Source organism: Siniperca chuatsi, linkage group LG4 (assembly GCF_020085105.1).
Source record: "Siniperca chuatsi isolate FFG_IHB_CAS linkage group LG4, ASM2008510v1, whole genome shotgun sequence".
In the NCBI taxonomy this organism is placed as follows: Eukaryota; Metazoa; Chordata; class Actinopteri; order Centrarchiformes; family Sinipercidae; genus Siniperca; species Siniperca chuatsi.
The window spans coordinates 28338563-28360777 of NC_058045.1; the positions used below are offsets into that span (position 1 = coordinate 28338563).

At 42.8% G+C, this 22215-nt stretch overlaps 1 protein-coding gene across 1 annotated transcript in view; it reads right to left on the reverse strand.

The window, feature by feature from the left end:
• Nucleotides 1–21921, reverse strand: part of si:dkey-106n21.1 (solute carrier family 23 member 2) — a 43290-nt gene extending 21369 nt beyond the window's left edge. The window contains exons 1-5 of the mRNA XM_044194275.1: nt 21549–21921; nt 14079–14231; nt 4674–4831; nt 3827–4010; nt 983–1164 (exon numbers count right to left, since the gene is read on the reverse strand). Of these exons, the coding sequence (XP_044050210.1) occupies nt 983–1164; nt 3827–4010; nt 4674–4831; nt 14079–14231; nt 21549–21620 (749 nt within the window). The 5' untranslated portion in view covers nt 21621–21921. The remainder of the gene's footprint in view (nt 1–982; nt 1165–3826; nt 4011–4673; nt 4832–14078; nt 14232–21548) is intronic.
• Nucleotides 21922–22215: the final 294 nt, after the last annotated feature.

Consider the following 22215-nt stretch of genomic DNA (forward strand, 5'->3'; position numbering starts at 1 on the left):
AAAATTATAGCTTTCATGAAGGCAGGATTTATTGCTGGGCTGCTGAATGTACTGTATACATACATACAGACAGATGACAAAATAAAGGAAAAATCTAAATAAATGAGTTGAGAGACCTAACAAATACAGATGCTTCCATACAGGGTATGAAGGGTTCCTAAATAGTTTGATGAAAATTATGTGAATCGTATACTATGGCCCTCATAATCCCCAGATCTCAACCCAACTGAACACCTGTGGGAGACTTTGGACCACCATCTGTCATGGTTTTGGGTTTGTGTCTAGTTGATTTCCTGTTTTATTTTGAAATACTCTCCTTCCCTCATGTGTCCTGTAGTTTTGCTTCCTGTTGTTGATTGCTTTGATTGTTTTCACCAGTGTCAATTAGTTTCACCTGTGTCTTGTTGTTATCCCTTTCTGAGTGTATTTAGTCTGTGTTCTTCCTTTCTTCTGTGTTAGATTGTCATTGTATCACTGTGTCAAGCGTCCTGGCATTTGTTTCCTGGTCTTCTATTGGACCTGCACACTCATTTATGGATTTGTTGCCTGTGTTTTTGGACTGCCTTTTCTGAGTTTGATCTCTCCATGTAAGCCCTTGTGCAGCCATTAAATCCCTGACCTGCATTTCTCTGCCTCCATTGTCTGCATTTTGGGTCCTACTTCTGTTTTCCTGGTTCGCCTGCTTGACAAACTATGACACCATCATAAAAACACCAAATGAGGGAATATCTTTTGGAGGAATGGTGTTCATTCCTTCAGTACAGTTCAGAGACTTGGAGAATTCATGCCAAGAAGAATTGAGGATGTTCCGGAGGCTCGTGGGCGAACAATACGACACTGTTGGTGTTTCCTTCAATTTGTTACCTATCTGTATATTCATACAGTACATTGAAATACACATGCACTACATACATATGTCCTCCATTATAAGAATGTTAATATATTTTGTGAAAGACAGTGTTGTAAAACACCATCCACTCACAGAGCAGCTATTCCCCAGTGACCTCCAGACTTCTTTCCAGCCTCAATGAACAGTGACAGGCCGATGAGGTTGATGGTGGGAGCGATAGCCAGCGGGCCGATGTATTTCAGCACGAGGCCCACCAACCCAGAAAAGCCCAGGACGATCTGGAGCAGAGAGGAGACCAGGATTGCTCCCTGGATCTGTGGATGAGAAGAGACACAATTGAGATACATATGCCCGGTTTTTGGTACTCAACTGAGCATCATATAGCATGATGGGTCCTGGAGGGAAGGGAGCAAATGATACGCTGCAGTCTGCCCCTGTCCTTGTCAGTGGCAGCAGCGTAGCAGATGGTGATGGAGGAGGTGAGGATGGACTGGATGATGGCGGTGTAGAAGTGCACCATCATTGTCTTTGGCAGGTTGAATTTCTTCAGCTGCCGCAGGAAGTACATCCTCTATAAAAATGTAGCAAGCAGGTGACATCACTGTCTCTGTCTCTCTCCTCTGCTCTCTGTCTGTGACACAGATGTATCTCCAGTGCTGGCACAGCGCTAAAATGAAGGGTGGAGGTAGGTCGGGCTATGCAGACTATGGATGTATAAAGAGCTGCACGTTTGTGTGTCTGTTTGACCGAGAGTGGGGCTGAGCTACACAGAGCAGAGCAGAGAACAGGATGAAGATGGCTCCTTCCCGCAGGGTTGTGTGGGCGATTTTATTTGTGCTTTAGAATGTAATTGCCATAAAACAATAAGAAAATAACGTTTCGTTTCTCTGATTCACTGCTTTGTCCTCGTTAATGTCGCTCCCTCTCTTCATTCATTCTCTAGCTAGCTCTCTCTGGGGAGGAGGGGCCAACTTTTGTTTACAATCAGCAATCAACAAATCCTACTTATTCTGCCTTTAAACTGTATTTTTTTTTTTTTTTTTTTTTTGGCTAAAGGAGGTACTCCATGGATTTGGATGTACCAGACAGTTTCTACAGTCCAGCTAAGATTTAACAAACAAACATAACTGAACTAAAACTAAGTAGTTGATTTAAAAAAAAAAAATTCTTCAAGAAAAACAAAACTCTCAACCAAAGAGGAAATGAAGGAGGACACGAAAAATATATAGAGCTCAGGATTAATTATCCGGGCATTAACAGAAATGTAAGGATGGACAATTTATTTTCCTTTTGGTTTGGTATTTGAATTAGCCTAACAGAGCTCTGAACAAAGAAACAAATTTAAGTTTATTTTATTATGGTGCAGGTCTAAGTGAAACTGTGAAGGGTGAAAATATTAGAGAAAATAAATGAATGTCTATTTCATAAAGCAGAAATTGTGTTTTATTTATCACCCTCCAGCCTAAATTCTAGATAATGGTGTATTACTATTCCATTGGCTTTTAACCCATTCCATCATAACTAGAAGTTATACATAGGCCTACGTGTTTAGTCTTAAGTTAAAGAAAAGAAAAAAAACTTCAATTTGAGTGAGAAAAACCTCTGTAACCTGCACTGTCATTAAAATTGTATCATTGTAAGTCTTGTCAAACAGATTTTTTTTAGACTACAAAATACTTGACACGCTAAACTGAAAACACAATAATAAACTTTATTTATAAAGCACTTTTCAAAACAAAGTTACAAAGTGCTTTACATCGTAAAACCAAAAATGTTAAACCTGCTAAACCCACTCAACCATGAAAAAGAGCACTATTATAGGAATACAACATCTTATATGATGGAAATTGGGTATAGACTGTATTATTATTTATTATATATTATTATATAACCCAATTTTGTGAAAGGACTAGAAACTTTTAAGACAAAAATTAATTTCCTTTACCAAACTTCACAGGTTTTTAGAAAAAAATCTGGCCTTTTTAACACAGTTTTGGGGTCTTGTTTGAACGAAATGTTTGTGTACCCGGCTGGTGTACTTATAAAAAGTTGCGTGGAACGCTGGATACTTATCCAAACATGTCAAAATGGCAGACGAGAAAGCTGTTGCGGTTGCTCCAGTGAACACCGCACTATACCAATGTGAGTTATACATGTGTTTTTTTCCCCACTAAGTACCACTACACTGTTGTCGGATAGAAGCCGTCACTATGTTCACTGGGTTAATTAAGCAGTTTGTAATGATTTGGTACCACGAACGCTTGCAATTCGCCATTAAAAAGAAGAGGATCTACGCAAGTAATTGATTAATTTGCAATAAAACAGATTATTCTTGTCTAGACCCATAGTTTGATAACAATATAGAACATTTACTGTAATTCACATCAAGTCTTAAAGGTCCAGTGTGTAGGATTTAGTGGCATCTAGCAGTGAAATTACAGTTTGCAACCATTTGAATACCACTCACATCACCTTCCCGTTCCAAGCATGTAGGAGAAACTATAGTGGCTGCGAAACTCGCGAAAAACGCCCACGACCCTATCTAGAGCCAGTGTATGGTTTGTCCATTCTGGGCTACTGTAGAAACATGGTGGTGCAACATGGCGATCTCTGTGGAAGGGGATCCGCTCCCTATGAAGATAAAAATGGCTTATTCTAAGGTAAGGAAAATACAACAATTCTTATTGTCAGGTGATTATACACCAATGAAAAACATACTTTCTGCCAATAGCTCCTCCTAAAGGTCACACACTGGACCTTTCAGTACTTGCCAAGTTTGGCATGCAAATGTCTGTAGATGGTAAATTGTATGTGAGTCTACATGTGTGCAACCAGAAAGCACAGTACAGAGATAACCAGAATGTTATGAACCTTCATCGTTACCCTTAAATCTGTTACCACTGCAAAGGTGACCGAAATCCATGTAGGGGTAGATATTGAGAATCATCTTCTGGCTCAAGTCAATATTTTACATACCTCACGCATTCGTGACATCCAGACCTCCTCATTATTTTCCATTTGCAGCGGACTGGTGCCGTTCTGCAGCTGCATGGACAGCATGACAGATGTTTTTGGGGCTGGACACTGCCACTTGGGCAGAGCGAGAATGGCCAGGGTTGGAGTGATGAAACTGAAGGTCCCACCCTGGAGGATTGGTAACCTGCAAGTCAGTAAGGTGACGGGATTAAAGGTCAGAGGGCACTGGACCAAATGATGTTTTGGACACGATCCAAAACCTATGGAAATCCTTGCACAATTGGCTGAGCTTCAGATCCATAAATATAGATTTCTTCTCTTTCAAAACTATCCAGTTAGGAGTTATCTTGAAGAACAAGAATATTGAATTTCTAGTTAACAATATCATCATCATAACAAAATACTATATACATAAATGTCGAGAACTGCAAGAACAATGTGTATGTAGACACAGGTATACTGTCACGTAATCCTCAATATATTAAGATTTTAATTCTTCCTTGTCCTCATCATCAGAGGTGTAAAACATTCAGCAAAGGTGTATGAAAAGGGAAATATACTGTAGTCTCATTCATCTTGGGAACATAATTAACAGGCGCATTCCCTCAGTTTACACCAGCTGTAAATCTTAAACCTGTCTGACAGCACTACTTAAAATGTGAATACACATACACAGTAATAAATATAATTCCACAGAGGGTTACAGTACCTAAGAAGCTCACACACAAGCAGAAATTGTCAAATCAGTGTGGCAGAAAGAGGGACTTCTTAAGAACTCTATCAATATCTCTGTGTGGCATGGTACTTTCTGGTTCACTGGTGCTGTGAGACAATAAGGGGATGTTACCTGGTACCGACAGTTGTCTGCAGCAGCGTACATAATCCCGACACAAAGAATATAGTGGAGATGAGCTGGCTTTTGGCGACGTTGTTGTCCTTTATGCAAAGGGGCTCTGCCAGGATCAGCGGGACTGCGATGATGCCACCGAATGCGAGGATGTAATGCTGTGGAAGGAGATGAAAGATGATACATTTGGGGACTCTTTGAAGGGTCAATTTTCCTCCACACCAAAATTAATTCTGGCTTCTTGGTTTCCTCTGAGCTTAGCTGGTCTTTATTTTGATATGTAAATTTGTTTTTCAAAATTAAGACATTTATCTTAATTGCTTTCTGTTGCAAAGGAGGTGTTCCAAAACCACACATTGCAAGGAATGATGGAAAAATAAGATGCTAAAAACCCTTTATAATAGCTGATACGTATCTAGGTGAGTTATTGTAAGCTAACAAAAAAATCATGTAGTCTATTTTATGAAATACTGAATAACAAAAATAAAGTGTTTTGAACAACCCAGCACAATATCCTTCCAAATCTGACTTTTTGGCAAACAAAGTCAGAAGCAACAAAATAAAAATTTTTAGTTTTGATTAGGAGGAAAGAGGCCACCCTGTGTAGCTCAGTAGTAGCTTGGGCAGCTACGATAATACTGTACCTGCCACATCGGATCAGGCTAGGTCACAGTAGCTCACATGGTGCGTGTTCTCTCAGATATCTTATGCTGCAGTTTGATCTGAGTTATGTGCAGACATAAATCTGGACACACTCTGGATCGTTCACACACTGCTTTGCTTAAATCCTTTAAGCTTTCACAGTTTGTCAGGTTGTGGGAAGTCGACTGACAGGAGGACATGGAGACTACCAATCAACCTCGTGGAGAATGGTAGCTGACGGAAACTTGAATCTTTGACTTGTATCTCTCCTTTGAATTTGGGGGACACCGATTTGAAGGTTGCAGGCTTGTGCTACAACAACTGCTTGACATTCTGCCTCTCTTTCAAGCCATGCAGCGAAGTCCATTAGGTTATAGTGAACATTAGGAGAGGCTGAGTGGGCATGTCTAGCAAAGTTAGAAACTAGCTCTACAGGGAGTTTACTCAACAATCACTGAACATGTGAAGCACAGTCTAGTTCTGCAGCACTCTCTCCTGATTTGAGTGATTGTAGCATGCCCACTGATGACCTCACTCTAACCACAAAGTTTTGAAACACCTCAGCATCTCCATGAGCCACTTTAGGGAGATTTATTACAGTCTGTATCTCCTTTAGGGCCAGTTGATGCGGTTGACCATAGTGTCGCACTAAGTCTGCCAGCGCCCTGGTGAAAAGTTGTGGGTCATGGGCATAGGAAAGTGCAATATGGCGAGTGGAGGGGAGATGTAGATGATCCAAAAGTATATGAAACTTTTACAGTTCAGGTTCCTCTACTGGTAGAAGGCTAGTGAAAGCCATCTTCAACATTACAAACTCATGAGGGTCGTCATGAACGAAATAAGGGAATGAGGGTCCCTCAACTCGTGATGGATACCTTGAACTCAGTCTGCTGCACGGGAGCCACGGGTAAAGAGAAGCTTGGATCAGGGGAACTCTAGTAAGCTGTGGGGCATATGAAACTGGAGCTGGCTGGGACACAAAATATTGGGGTTGAGGCTGTTGTACAGGCTGCTGACATACATGCTGATAATTGTATGGAGCTACATTATTTGGATGGTAAGCAGATGGCTGTGAACTGATTTATGGAACTTGAGGTGTAGGGATAGGTGGAGGTTGTATTGCATACGATGGGAGGGGAGTAGAGTCCCCTGAGCTGGGGGTAACTGACTGTGAGGGCCATAGCCTATCGTAGCTGTGCTAACCCCATGGGATGCTACTGGGGGGTTTATTTGGTGAGAAGACTCATGGGAAGAAGAGGCTGGTGGCATACGTTCATGTGGCATATGGATTGGTGTTGGCATTTGACTAGGAACTTGCGGTGCAGGTAGAGATAAAGGAGGCTGAATTGTAGGCATGTTGGTAGAGGGGATATTAGATGACAGAACTGAGCTTAAAAGGTATATAGGAGCCAGGCCCTGAAACTGGTAAGGCTGAACTTTAAGGTATGTAGAAGGCAAATGCTAGGTTTGACGGCACATGAGCCGATGAGGCTGAAGGTAATGGACTTGAGGGTTCCTGCAGTCGAAGCTCTGGACCATGTCTTATATAGTGGGCTGAAGCAGGTCTTTTATACTCACATTCGAAAGAGGCAGAGGGCTTATGAACATGAGGGAAAAGTGTTTGGGCTGATTCAGATATGTTAGGTTCAGATTGGGCTTTCTCATACTGAGCCTCTGTGTCAGTCAGTAGTGGCTGGTCACATTCATATTGCGCTTCGTGGGACTGTGTATCACACTTTACCTCTGAATCTTCTGAATTTCTGTTCATACTGTTGAACTCTTCCAATTAATTCTTGTATTATTCATTTGTCATTAATAATTTGTGATTCGGATTTGTGTGCAAGGGAGGACAGAATTGTGAGCGTAACAGATTATTTGAGCAGCAAGAGGAATTGTGTAACTACATTTGAGCCAGCAATAGGGATTCTCACGCTCCTAATGATCAAAGCTGCTTGTGCTCATTTCTGATGGTCTGAGTCCCCTAAACGGCAGTGTTGTGCATTGTGTCATTGACTGTGCTCATGTTTTTGGTGAACGGTGAACTGAATGTATCCGTTTGCAACTAATGAACGTGAATGTCGTTCACTCCCGAGAGAGGTAGCTGTTCACGGACTGTGTTTTACGGCATCCGGCATGCTGGCGTTTTAGAACACAGAATCTGATTTTTGAAACAACACATCGAGCTGAAGCATCTGACCAGTCTGAGAAATATCTGTGAGTGAATGATGGTCACAAGAAAAGGGCAAGACCACTAGCCAACAGCCGCAAAGTTCCTCCACCCAAGTCAAACTTACAGCATTTTGTAAAGGAAATAAACAGAAGAAATGAACGCAAAATTCTAAATTGTGAACTAGTTCTTTTTAATCTGTATGAACTGAACTTTGAGCTAGCTCTTGTGAAGTGTGAACTTGCACAACACTGCTGAGTGCAAACTCAAACTGAGAGCAGAGCATCACCTGTGCAATTTGACAGTGGTGTTTTTCAACCACCAGATGGAGATGAAAAGCAACCTTTGTCTGTATTATCTTAAAAATCGAAATGCATTGACACTAAATGACTAAAATCCCATTCAACTTGACGTGGTTTGGAGTAAATTTGAGAATCAACTTACTACCTGTATATCAGAGTGGTAGTGTTTTGTCTTAAATTATATTTCTGCAGACTGCAAACCTTGCATCTAAACCAGATCCAAGGTTTTCTTATTTCTTCTTTTTACATTTTTATGAATAATTTCAGAAGCCCCCTATGAATTTTCAACCAAGGCCAGTTACGTCGCCCGGATTGGCGCTACCGGGGCCCCACCCTGGAGCCAGGCCCGGGGTGGGTGCTCGACGGCGAGCGCCTGGTGGCCGGGCCTTTCCCCACGGGGCCCGGCCGGGCACAGCCCGAAGGAGCGACGTGGGGCCGTCCTCCCGTGGACCCACCACCCGCAGGACGGTCCGTAAGGGGCCGGTGCAGAGAGATCTGGGCGGCAGCCGAAGGCAGGGGCTTCGGCGACCAGATCTCCGGACACAGAAACTGGCTCTAGGGACATGGAATGTCACTTCGCTGGGGGGAAGGAGCCTGAGCTTGTGCGGGAGATTGAGCGTTACCGGCTAGATATAGTCGGCCTCGCCTCCACGCACAGCCTGGGCTCTGGAACCCGTCTCCTCGAGAGGGGCTGGACGCTCCATTTCTCTGGCGTTGCCTGCGGGAGAGGCGGCGGGCTGGTGTGGGCCTGCTCATAGCCCCACAGCTCAGCCGTCACGTGTTGGAGTTTACCCGGTGAACGAGAGGGTCGCGCCCCTCCGCCTTCGGGTGGGGACAGGTCTCTCACTGTTGTGGCGGCCTATGGGCCGAACGGCAGTGCAGAGTACCAGGCCTTCTTGGGGTCCCTGGGAGGGGTACTAGACAGTGCACCGCCCGGGACTCCGTTGTTCTACTGGGGACTTCAACGCCCACGTGGGCAACGACAGTGTCACCTGGAGAGGGGTAATCGGAAGGAACGGCCCCTGATCTGAACCCAAGTGGTGTTCAGTTGTTGGACTTCTGTGCTAGTTGCAGTTTGTCCATAACTAACACCATGTTCAAGCACAAGGGTGTCCATCAGTGCACGTGGCACCAGGACACCTTAGGCCGGAGGTCGATGATCGACTTTGTTGTCGTATCATCTGACCTCCCGGCCGCGTGTCTTGGACACTCGGGTGAAGAGAGGGGCGGAGCTGTCAACCGATCACCACCTGGTGGTGAGTTGGATCCGCTGGCAGGGGAGGAAGCCGGACAGACTTGGCAGGCCCAAGCGTATCGTGAGGGTCTGCTGGGAACGTCTGGCGGAGCCCGCTGTCAGCAGGGTCTACAACTCACACCTCCGGAGAGCTTCTCCCAGATCCCGGGAGGCTGGGGACATTGAGTCCGAGTGGACCATGTTTTCCACCTCCATTGTCGATGCGCGCGGCTCGTAGCTGTGGTCGCAAGGTTTCTGGTGCCTGTCGCGGCGGCAATCCCGAACCCGGTGGTGGGCGCCGGAAGTAAGGGATGCCGTCAGGCTGAAGAAGGAGTCCTATCGGACCTTGTTGGCTCGTGGGACTCCCGAGGCAGCTGACAGGTACCGGCAGGCTAAGCGTGCTGCAGCCCGTGCGGTCACAGAGGCAAAAACTCAGGATTGGGAGAGGTTCGGAGAGGCCATGGAGGAGGACTATCGGTCGGCCTCAAAGAAATTCTGGCAAACCGTCCGGCGGCTCAGGAGGGGGAAGCAGTGCTTCACCAACACCGTGTGCGGTGCGGGTGGAGAGCTGTTGACCTCGACTGGGGATGTTGTCGGACGGTGGAAGGAATACTTTGAGGATCTCCTCAATCCCGCTGTCACGTCTTCCGAAGAGGAAGCGGAGGCTGGGGACCGGAGGCGGACTCATCCATCACCCTGGCCGAAGTCACTGAGGTTGTTGGCAAGCTCCTTGGTGGCAAGGCTTCAGGGGTTGATGAGATCCGTCCTGAGTATCTTAAGTCTCTGGATGTTGTGGGACTGTCTTGGCTGACACGTCTCTGCAACATCGCGCGGCGGTCTGGGACAGCGCCTCTGGACTGGCAGACCGGGGTGGTGGTCCCTCTGTATAAGAAGGGGACCGGAGGGTGTGTTCCAATCACAGAGGATCACACTTCTCAGCCTCCCGGTAAGGTCTACTCCAGGGTACTGGAGAGGAGAATTCGTCCGATAGTCGAACCTCGGATTCAGGAGGAGCAGAGTGGTTTTTGTCCCGGTCGTGGAACACTGGACCAGCTCTATACTCTCCATCGGGTGCTCGAGGGTTCATGGGAGTTTGCCCAACCAGTCCACATGTGCTTTGTGGATCTGGAGAAGGCATTCGACCGTGTGCCCCGGGCGCTTTGTGGGGAGTGCTCTGGGAGTATGGGGTCCGGGGCCCTTTGCTAAGGGCTGTCCGGTCCCTGTATAACCGGAGCAGGAGCTGTGTTCGCATTGCCGGCAGTAAGTCAGACCTGTTCCCGGTGCATGTTGGACTCCGCCAGGGCTGCCCTTTGTCACCGGTTCTGTTCATAATTTATATGGACAGAATTTCTAGGCGCAGTCAGGGGCCGGAGGGTGTCCGGTTTGGGAACCACAGGATCTCATCTCTGCTGTTTGCAGATGATGTCGTTCTGATGGCTTCTTCAAACCAGGACCTGCAGCATGCACTGGGACGGTTTGCAGCCGAGTGTGAAGCAGCTGGGATGAGAATCAGCTCTTCCAAATCTGAGGCCATGGTTCTTGACCGGAAAAAGGTGGTTTGCTCTCTTCGGGTAGGTGGGGAGTCCTTGCCTCAAGTGGAGGAGTTCAAGTATCTCGGGGTCTTGTTCACGAGTGAGGGACGGATGGAGCGTGAGATTCACAGGCGGATCGGTACAGCGCCTGCAGTGATGCGGGCGCTGTATCGGACCGTTGTGGTGAAGAAGGAGCTGAGTCGAAAGACAAAGCTCTCGATTTACCGTCAATCTACGCTCCTGCCCTCACCTATGGTCATGAGCTCTGGGTAGTGACCGAAAGGACAAGATCGCGGATACAAGCGGCCGAAATGGGCTTCCTCCGCCGAGTGGCTGGGCGCTCCCTTAGAGATAGGGTGAGGAGCTCAGTCACACGGGGGGAGCTCGGAGTAGAGCCGCTGCTCCTCCACGTCGAGAGGAGCCAGCTGAGGTGGCTAGGGCATCTGATCCGGATGCCTCCTGGACGCCTCCCTCGGGAGGTGTTCTGGGCATGTCCCACCGGGAGGCGGCCCCGGGGAAGACCCAGGACACGCTGGAGGGACTATGTCTCTCGGCTGGCCTGGGAACGCCTCGGGATCCCCCCGGAGGAGCTGGAGGAAGTGTCTGGAGCGAAGGAAGTCTGGGAGTCCCTGCTTAGACTGCTGCCCCCGCGACCCGGCCCCGGATAAGCGGAAGAAAATGGATGGATGGATGGATGAATAATTTTAACAAGAGAGAATTACAAGAACCATTTTGAGAAACATTATGAATGAGGCTCATTGAATGCTACCCTCTGCCCCTGCCGGACATGGGGTGGTTGGGTTTACTGTGATCTGATCCAACTCCATGCGGAAATGAAAACTAATGGTTCAAACAAAAAAAATACAATAAAAATAATAACAACAACATTATTATGGGCTGTGGCTACATTCAGAATGACAGCATTTTCAGGACTGGCATGGCACAAATTTGTTTTACAATCTGAACAGCATATGACACCCTCTTTTCTTAGACCCTCGAGTCGGATAAGGAAAAACTCCCCTATAAAAACTTTTTAACAAGGAAAAAATGGAATAAACCTCAGGAAGAGCAACGGAGGAGGGATCCCTCTTCCAGGACGGACAGACATGTAGTAGATGTGTGCACAGAATAGACCAATGTAAAATGACAGTATGGACAATCAGGATAGCAAAATCTTAAATAGATTGTAAACATATATGAAGAATATGGATCTGGGAGTAAGAAGAGCAACTTCCAGGTGCCCCCAAACGAACCAGGACTTGAGCCACTCCTCTCTACCATGGAGACCTGGAAAGAGGACAGACTACACAAACACACAAGAGGCAAAGCTCAAGCACAGAGGGAAAGAGAGATAAGGACAACGTGCACGAGAGAGAGAGGCGAGGCTGTCTCCTGGAGGATGGAGATCAAGATCCAAAACTGTTGAGCTGTGTAATAATCTGGACCCAAAAGCAAAACTCGGCAAGGGCTCTTAAAACAGTTCAAATGGATTTATTGACAACTAAAAAGTAATGAGTCTGTGAGAGCAGGCTCAGGGTTTCACAGAGGAACAGGGCAGGCAAAGAGACAAGCTAGGAATGGCACTGGACCAGGCAGGGAGGTACTTAAGCCAACTGAACCATCTGGCGAAGACTGGAGAGGAGAGCCGGGGTTTTATACAGTAGGAGGTGATGAGTGGATGATTCTCAGGTGTGCAGGTGGATTGGCAGCAAGAGCTTGACGAATAGGGCAGCAGGTGTGCAGGTGATTCAGCAGCAGGAGAGAGGTGGCACGCCACAAGACATGGACACACACATACACAGACAGAGAGAGAGAGAGAAAGAGAGAGAGGACAAATAGGAAACACCAGAAAGGGGAGAAAACAACAAAAGACACTAGGAATGAAGAAGAGGTGAAGCCGGACCATGACAAAAACATGTGAAAAGAGGCACCGACAGCCAGGGGAGAGAGAGAGGTCCCAGGACACTGAGTCAGCACAGAGAAGTCTGAGTGAGAAGAATAGTCATATGGTCGCAAATCGCTCATTACAAAGTGGCAATATATTCAAAAGCTGACTTTTTTCCTCGGGTGGACTTTGACTTTGAAAAGCATGTGTGTGTTGGGAGTGTTGGTGGTGGTGGGGTTGCCAATGATCCAAAAGAATTTGGAAGAAGGGAAAAAAATTGAAGACAGATGTTGAAAGCCCTCACCAGATTTATGGGGGTATTTTCAAACCTATTTTCTTTCTACCAATAGTTCCTACATAAAACTGCTCACAGCAAGGTCGGTGGATTTTATTGAGTAACTGGGTCATGATTTCTGGAAAGAGATATTTTTGAGTTTTTCAAATGTATTTTTTGGCACATTGAGCACCACAAGCCGAGTGCCTCTACAGCCGATATCTCCAAAACTCGGCAACTCCCCCCAGAACAATCTAGATTGATAAATAGCACCACAGGTAAGAGGAAAAATATGTATTTTTTATTTTTGAGTGAACTGTCCCTTTAACACATAGAACGCTTTACTGTAAGGTGGCAGAATTATTAATTGTGTAAAAGTATTTTTTTCAAATGGTTGCTATTGGCTCAATACACTGTACGTGTATTATATTCACTATACTATACTTGCCTGTTTTGGATAAAAGCGTCAGCTAAATAAATGTAATGTAATACATTACTGTACAATCAACATTGTTATTTGATTGTTAGAAAAAATATGCTAACTCAGAAATTAAAATACAAAGGAGTTATTTTTTATATACTTATTTTCACCCAAATGTATATTGTTTAAATATCTACTAATTAGCATTGCATTGAATTAAATTACTTCATGTAATGTTAAAAGGGGTCATTTGCAGTGACAAACACATAGAGAATTATCACCAACTTGGCAGCACTACTGTGTTTTTTAGCCTCTTTTAGCTCATTTAGCTCATCGTTTTGGCTTACGGAACATTTACTGTATGGTTCAGTCTCACTACTCTCATCAAACTTGTTTCCAGCAGCAGCAGGCAACTGCTCCAGCAAACAAGCTTTGGTAAACCCACTTTAAAAGAACAAATCTTTTGGGTGAACAAACTGAACTGAATTGCTTCCTGAAACAATACGTTCTCTCAGTTAGTTAGAGTTCTCAGTCAGTTGCGAGCAAACGTGCAGGGATACACTAAATCACTGAGTGAGCGATTCCAGTCATTCCTTCGCAGGAGGAATGAGGTGTGTTCATGACAGAAAACACGCAGCTGATTGAGGTTGCTAACATTCAGCTGCAATGATTCAACAACATTAGTCTTGGACTGCAATCCAGATATATGTCTGTATGACCGTTCTCAGTTCACTTGCTAGCGAGCTGAACTGAACGTTTGGCCGTCTTTCGGTTCAGTGAGTGGGACTATGCAGTCTGCACTCCGGTCAATTTGTTTTGGCCTTCTTCTGATAAAAATCTAATAATGCAGATTTAAAGAAGGATTTCTGCAGTTTATGGAGGAAAATAAGAGGACTTCTACAATAAATATTATCACACCAGACCAAACAAGCCATGAGATTAATTTACCTGGAAGCCAAGTAGAATGCAGAGGTACCACGGCGGCCTGTCATTGAGGGAGTAAACCAAATCTACACCTTTGTCCGCAGTCTCTTCCAGGGCCTCTATGTGTGGCTCCCCAACGTCAACTGTCAGCTGTGGCTGTTCATTACTGTCTTTGCCCTTGGAAAGAAGCACAGCAAAGGCAAACAAGTCATCAATTCATCAATTTCATTTATCCAAGCAACATTAAATAAAAAACTATATTTTCTTACAAATTCTGGTTTAATTCCATCCAGACTATTTGGACACCAACTCCCAGACCAAAATTTTCTGATAACACAAACATACCTTAAACCAGTCACTCACTGTGAGCATACCAGAAATTCTCACAGAGCCAAAGGTGTCTTTTTTTTTTTTTTTGTCTTTGAAAGTGAGAGTAGTCCAGGCAAAGCCTTTCATCTTCACTGTAATCTAGAGCTGTTGGTTTAGTTTAGATCAAATGAAAGACAAATACTGAGCATATGCAATGGAATAATTGTGAATTATGGGCTGTGGAGCATCCATGAGGGCGATAGTGAAGGGCAGTTGGAGTGAACAACATACCTTCTCCCGCATCCTGTCAAGATTTACTGTTGATGAAAGTGCTTGAAGCTAAACTGCTCCAGCCTTCCTCATAAACAATATATTTTACCTTTAACAGCTAATTTCATGTTTTTAAAGATGTCTTTAAAGATGTGTTTTAAAAGTATTTTTTGAAAGACAGTGATTTATGTTTTACTATGACATTTCCCTCACCTCTGTCACTTTCAGAGATCACACTATACTTGTTATTGTTTTGAATTAAGATGTGGCTTTGACAAGGAAGGACTGAAGTTGCTGGCTTTGGGTCCAACTTAATGAGAGTGGTTGGATTTGCAGCCAAAGCTGTATATAGAAACATGAAGAGAGGATGTTTGGACAGCATATAAATAGGCATTATAGCTTAATTTTCAAGTCAATGTAATGCTTGTAAGGTGATGGTTTGCAGACAGTGTTCCATTTCACATTTAAAGACAGCTGCTGAGCACCTTCATTTAAAGCAACTATTTTATGTAGTTGTAGCATATTTCAAATTATTTTGGTGGCATACACTTTTATTATGAAAATGTAGCATTACCAGGGGAAACTGGCACAGTCTATATGTTGCTTTAAACAAAATTAACCTGGTGGAGAAGGGTGTACTAGCATTCATTGCTGTATGCCCTACACTAATAACAGCCCCTGTTGAAGCTGGTGCAATATAAAAGGCTAAAGTAGCCTTGTTACAGCCTCGGGTGGCATTATTTATGTTGTACTAGCTCCTCTCAGTTCAATTTCACTTTCCAACTTTGTGACTGGTCCACGCTGAAGCTGTGATGATCCACTTCACCGACTGTTCCATTCAACAAGACAGCCTCCATCCTGTCGCAGTGGCCTCTCCTCGTCACCTGCCTGGTCCATTAATCCATTGCTCCAATTTTGTCATGTGCTTGTGATAAAAAGCCTCTAAAACTGTATTTTGTGGAGCTATGATTTAAAATGAGCAGTCAGCCTCTGTGTCTTTTGTTGAACACTGTCTGTTAATATTTAATATTGATTTTGTTGATGAGAATCTTCTATGTTGAGAGTCTAAGGCATCCAGGTAAGCAAATCTGGGACTGAGCAAGATCTAGTTTCTGACTGTCCTGACAAAAAGCTTAGCAACAAACACATAGTTTACACTCAAGTATAAAGGCAAATTTTGACTTTCCACATCCATGTAGTAGCAAGCGTCCATATGACGTAAAAAGGGGGTGGTTGTATTCTTGTATATCTTATGGCCATTGTGGGAAATGAACTTCTGCCCAAAACCAACTCGTAATTCTAATTAATAACATGTGACAACAGCTAACAATTTCCTGAACCTTATGCAGCAGCTGCCCGTAGTGTGAACGTAAACCTTTGTTGAAAAGACGAGTGTACTCATTCAGTTGTATCCAGGTTTAACAAGCAGGAGAAATTTATTGCAGGTCTACACGTCTGCGCCCTTATTTTTGGCTCTGACTGCTATTCACATGTCTGGGACATGAGGCCAACAGCGGGCTAGAGGTTCCGATCCCATCGGGATGATATAAATGTGTGTGGTGGTGGTGGTATAAGGATACAACTAAATAACCTAAGTTATGTGACATGTAACTCCTTTACCGTTATGTTGTCAGTGGCAAAGTCATTAACCTTTGCTAGATTCACCTCAATATACTCTTACAAATACCAAAAGAACCTTGAAACCAGAGATGTTATTAGGTTTTTCTTCTACTACTTCTATTTGAAAGGGTCTTATTTCTGGAAAATGCGAAGAGGTCAACTCACTCTTAAAACATGCCACATGGCATAGATCAGTTTCCTGTGGGACAGTACAAACACTTTTGAGAATTTGTCTGTTTGAAGTGTAAGTAGATGACACCAGTGGTTGAATTGTGACAGTGGTATTTAGTGGAATGCTTTAAAGGTGGAAGAGGTGGGGGATTAGGTAGTGACATGAGAGATGACATTGCAAGGACAATTGTGGGGAGCCACGCCTTGGTTTAATAAAATGAGCAACAGTTCAAATTATTTCCTCCCAAATCATAATGAGGAGAAATTATTACTTAGAATTATTTCATTCAGAGAGGAGCTTTGTCTTTAGGGTAGCTACACTAAAGATATCAGTTACATTAAAACGCTTAATGGGTGATGATGTCCATAAAGATTGCCCATATTACACAAGGCACCACTGTGTCATGTAGCCTACAGTCAGTCATGTAAAGCTGTTGGTTTGCCTACTTTGTGTTTAGATTTTTAACGACATTAAACATACAGTGTATATATAGTATATATATGGGGGAACTAGGAGAAGACAAAGTTATATCATGTCATGGCTTTAATTTTGACCAGAACGTTTCTTTGATTTTGAAAATAGCATGTGAACTATGGGACTGGTTGAACGTCTCTCTGTTATGTGAGTCACCTCACAACCACACCCCTCACTCCACCATCAATTTGACCCTGGAACAACTGGTAATGTTTCCGCCTTGTGTTATGTGCATCTCTGCCTTTTTTGTCCGCTGAGCACAAATTAGGGGTTATAAATGTTGTTAAGAGAAAATATATTACTGCAATAATTAGAGTACGAAAAAGGTTCTTCCACCTCAAATTAGCTTTTAAAAGCCACCATCAGTAACGTTATGTTTCTTAGTTCACAGAGCACTACAATTAAAGACTAAGGCTAAATAACCCTTTCAAGTGACTTTTTAAACTGACTTTACTGGTCAAAGATATTCAACATCTCAACACCAGAAACCAGACATTTTCACTTTTTTATATATTTCTTACATAGGTATTACATCACATTTCATTTCCTTTTTTTGTAGTTTCTTTTAGTAAAAATAATTCATCGAAATTAACAATAATATATCAGTTTTAGAAATCTTCTGCATTTTGCTCCGGACCAATGGTTGAGAAACTCTGGTATATCTGCTTCATTTGACAGTACAGAGGGAAAAGTGAAAGCGAAGTGAATTTTTAAGTTATGGCTGCAATCCTGCTGAAGTGTGTGAGTACTTTAAGCTCTGCGTTTAATCTGTCTCTTTCTCAGTGTACTATATCATATCGATAATAATTAACAGTGTCTGGACTATTGCACCATCCTTCTCACTGGATGCCTCAAATATTACACACTACAGCCAGCACAGAGAACATCCAGACTCCAGTGGACTTTAGCCTTGACTCTGAAACCTGCTGTGTCTCAAGGGGTGAGTCTGACATTCAGGCAGCGCTTCAAACAAAAGAAAGTTGTTTATATCCCACCACGGTATCTGTTTCATGCAAGAGTCACATGACAGAAACAGACCATGCAAATGTGGAACCGTCTGCACTGTCTTTGATTTACTCTCACGTCTCAAAGTTCTCAGCAGATAGTGTACGCAGACGTTTGCTTCAGTGATTACATGGACATTTGCTTCCATCTAGTGGTTATCTACCTGCACTCCAGTAACCACAGGAGGTCAGAGGCCATGCAAGTGGAAAGTATCAGCAGAATGTTCACTTGCAACTTTTAATTTGTTTTCTTACAGTAGCCTCTCTTGTAACACAATAACTGCTTGATAACATTTTTTCTGGTTCTGTTTAGTTCTGGTTGGTCTTGGTTAAATATTGAAAAAACCAAAAGGGACTTGAAGAATGAGACAGGACCACTTTGCTTTATTAACATTTACCTTTCCCTAACCTTAACCAAAGTGTTTTTACTGCCTCTAAACCACATGCAGGACTCATGTGAACCCTGGTCTCTACAATAGTAGTATATAAATGTAATTTCGGGGTTGCTCTAAGGAAAAAGGGGAAACAGTACTTATTTACTTCCTATGTTTTCATATTTTAATCTAGAGGCCAAAAAGGTTGACTTATTCCATTACTCACCAGGCCATTATCTTGTTTTTCCTATTTTCTTATTTTTCAAAGTTAATATTTACACATGTGTACTAGTTCATTAATGGTTAATGTGGTGAGTAGCCTGTTCCTAGAAGCCTGTAAACATTGCTTGAAAGTACCATATGAAGTATTTTTTCTGCAGTCAGGGGTTGTACCGTTTGTCTGGAATTCCTCCTTAAACAAGTTCACACATGAACAGTCTTCACTCATCTTGCTAGCGCAGCATCTAACTTGACACTGAGGTCAAGCCTACTCAGGCGCTAATAAAGCCAATCGCAAATGCAGCAACATCCACTCACCATTTTACTTGCAATAAAAGAAATGCTAATCATTTCTATCTTCCAAAAATTTTAATTGGACATTTAAAACTAAGACTTCCCACTTTAAGTAAAGGCTTATGACCTGTCAAGCAAATCGAGCTGTTCTTTCTGAGACATTCTCTTTGTGAGACTCGCAGACTAGCAGATGACTGAGTTTGTGTTTATTGATTTCCACACTCATATAAACATGCATGCACAACCCCAACTACTATCCACTGTAAGAAAAATATGTCACCCCCCAAAAACAAAACGTAATGCAAACTAAGTGGCAGTATTCAAAACAAGGGAAGCAAATATGTCTAGGTATAATGTCTACAACTCCCTTTGCAGTTTGGTTCTGCATCTATCCCTGCCCATGACAGCATCACTTTCTATTAATTAATTTAGTTTGCAACAAAATATCGTAGAAAAGGTTTCAGTCGTAGTCATCTGGACACTGTTTTCAGAATCAAGACGTTTCGGCTCCCATCCGGAAGTCATTCTCAATAATCCGGATGGGAGCCGAAACGTCTTGATTCTGAAAACAGTGTCCAGATGACTACGACTGAAACCTTTTCTACGATAGAACACTCCTGGACGAATGAGGGACTACACCGTCTTTGCAACAAAATGCTGTATAGTACTATGACTACTACTACTTGCTCAGTTTTTTTTTTTTACACAACTAGCAAACATTTTACTTTTATTCAGAGCCATTTACAATGAGTAAAAACTAGAACTTATTACTATCACCAACATTTAAAACAACCACCAGTACTGAGATCGGGGGTCAGAGTTACAGTGCCATGAAAGTGTTCCAGTATCCTAGAATGCTAAAGTCCACCAAAAAGTAATGAGAGATGCCATGCAGAGGGTTAGAAGTTTTGTTTCATGTGAAGACAGCCTTTGTTTTATAGTTTAGCCTCTGTTGATACCTAAAACCCTAAATGGACATTCCCTGGACTCAAAGCTGCACTGACAAACAAAAGCTCACTTGTATGAATGGAAAGAAAAATGCAAAAAACACATTTGCTTTCCCATTCCATTGCTTTGCACTGGTGATTTGTAAATCTAACCCTGTTAGAGAAGACATTCTGTGTACCAGGTGTACTGTGTGTAAAAGTATTGTGTCCATTTACACTCATAAAATGACAACTCAGGCATCTATGTATATGCACGATGAACAGCATGAGGACAAGGAGGGTAGACTGTAAGCTATGGGCTTCATTACCAAAGATACATATAAGAAATCATTCCATTTTACTAAAATCTTAAATCAAATAATCAAATAAAAGCATATAAAAAAGAAACATGATTGCTGCACTTGCTGAAATTGTTTGGTCTCACTGTTAAAAACATGCATCCTTATCTGCTTCCATTGTATTATGGTTTGAAACAGTTACTACTATTATTAGCTTACAGAAGTGACTGCTGGGATTTCTCATACACTATATGTGTTGGAAATTTTAAGCTCTAAACACTGCAAAAAAATCTCAAAACGGCATTGAATATGGTATTCAGCTGTTAAATTCAAATTTAATATTCCATAGGATAAGAATAATTGCCAGCAGGATGATGATCATGTATGAGTTTGAAATGAAACGCAAAGTGTCTTCTACAGAGTGAAGTGACACCTATCACCTTTTTGTTCTTGAAAATCTTTCGCATTTTAAATGTTACAATAGAGGGAAACGCTCTAAATTAAACATAAATATACACATACTGTACATCTCTGTAATTTGGGTGAGTTTGTCCCAAAATAGCCTGAAAAGACCCAGCAACTCCAAGAAACAGACTTAGATTTAGATGCATCTTATGGAAGAGAAACTGTGAGTTGAACTGATTTGAGAAAAAAGAAGGGCCCAAAATTTCCAAAACTGTTCTTGTGTAATATACAAGAACATGATCAAAGCCTAAAAATGAATAATGAAAACTTAATCTAGATGCCGAAGTCAGCACATTTAATTGATTTATTAAATATATAAACCCTAATTCAATATCTTTGAATTTGCTATATGGTAGAAGTCTCTGTATGGGCCTTTATATAGTGTGTCAGGTAGTATACAATACAAGTATAATAATAATAAATGAGGTCTCGTGCCTTTGCCTGTATTACTTTGCAGATGTTGACAGGCTGATGTGTTCATCCATCTGCAGTCGAAGCTGTGCTGTTTGTTTTTCTAAATTCCTCAATTAATTGGGATGGGGAGAAAAAAGGGGGAAACATCAACCCTGGGATCAGCTGTGTAAACTTGCACACACCATGCAGCCAGACCTTTATACCATTCACACACACACAAACCACACGTCCCCACTTCAATATCCTTTTTTCAGTTTTTGTTTCTTGGTTGAACATTTTATCAAAGAGCATTTCTAGTTTTAGCTCGGAGCTCTTTGATCCGTCTCGACTGCACTCAAGCCTGATCTTTGCCACATGCTTTGAAACCATGCAATCAGTTCCACTGAAATATCCCGTCTTGGAACACATACACACTTTAGTCATTTCACATTCCACAGTGGCTTACATTTAGCTCTTACTGCTGTAATGTAAGAAAATAGCACTGTATATCTCTTGGCCTGTAAGTAAAAGCAAAAGAATAATAATAAGAAACAACTTTCATATTATATTATATATTACTCTGTTTTATCTCACCCAGTGTCTGACCCTTTGATTTTGTTGGCGTCACAAAGCCAAACTAAAGAATTGAGAGAATTAAAATGAGACTACACTTACCCCGAATGCAGGATTGACTGTCCCCTGCTCCTTGAGTCCCAGCTCTATTTTCTCCTCTGTAGTGAGATGCATTCTGGTAAAACAAGGCAAGGTGGTGTATAGTTGATGAATGAAGTGGACTCCACACAGACAAACAAACACACACGGTGGGAGTAAAACTCTGACAAACCGCAAACCTAAGAGGACAACGTGAGCGACCGCTTCACGTCACCAGGGAAACTGAGTACAGCCAAAAAGCGAGAGGCTAAGTTATTTTGCAATCTCCTAGCCGGCTCTGAAAAGTTTCTGGTCTGCTGCTAAGTGAGTGTACTGTAGGCTTTAGTTACTCTGACTTACGGCCATGTGCCTGCTGTTGTGTGACGATGGATCCAATGAGAGGACACAAGCACGTTTGTCACATGAATCCTTAATTTGTCATACTCACTAAGATGCTCTTCTGTTATCAGAAGTTTGGAGTTAAGACATTTTGGGAATAAGTGTTATTGTGTAGGGTTTCAGTGGATCAATTTGATTTGATTCTTGGCTGTTTCACAATTTTTTAAAGATACAGTAGTTCACCTGTACTACAATGGACACGATGTTATCACATGTCACATTATGATACTTGACATTTAAGATATAATTTTCATTAGTATCAGTTTATGTCCTAACAAATCATTATGTTCCA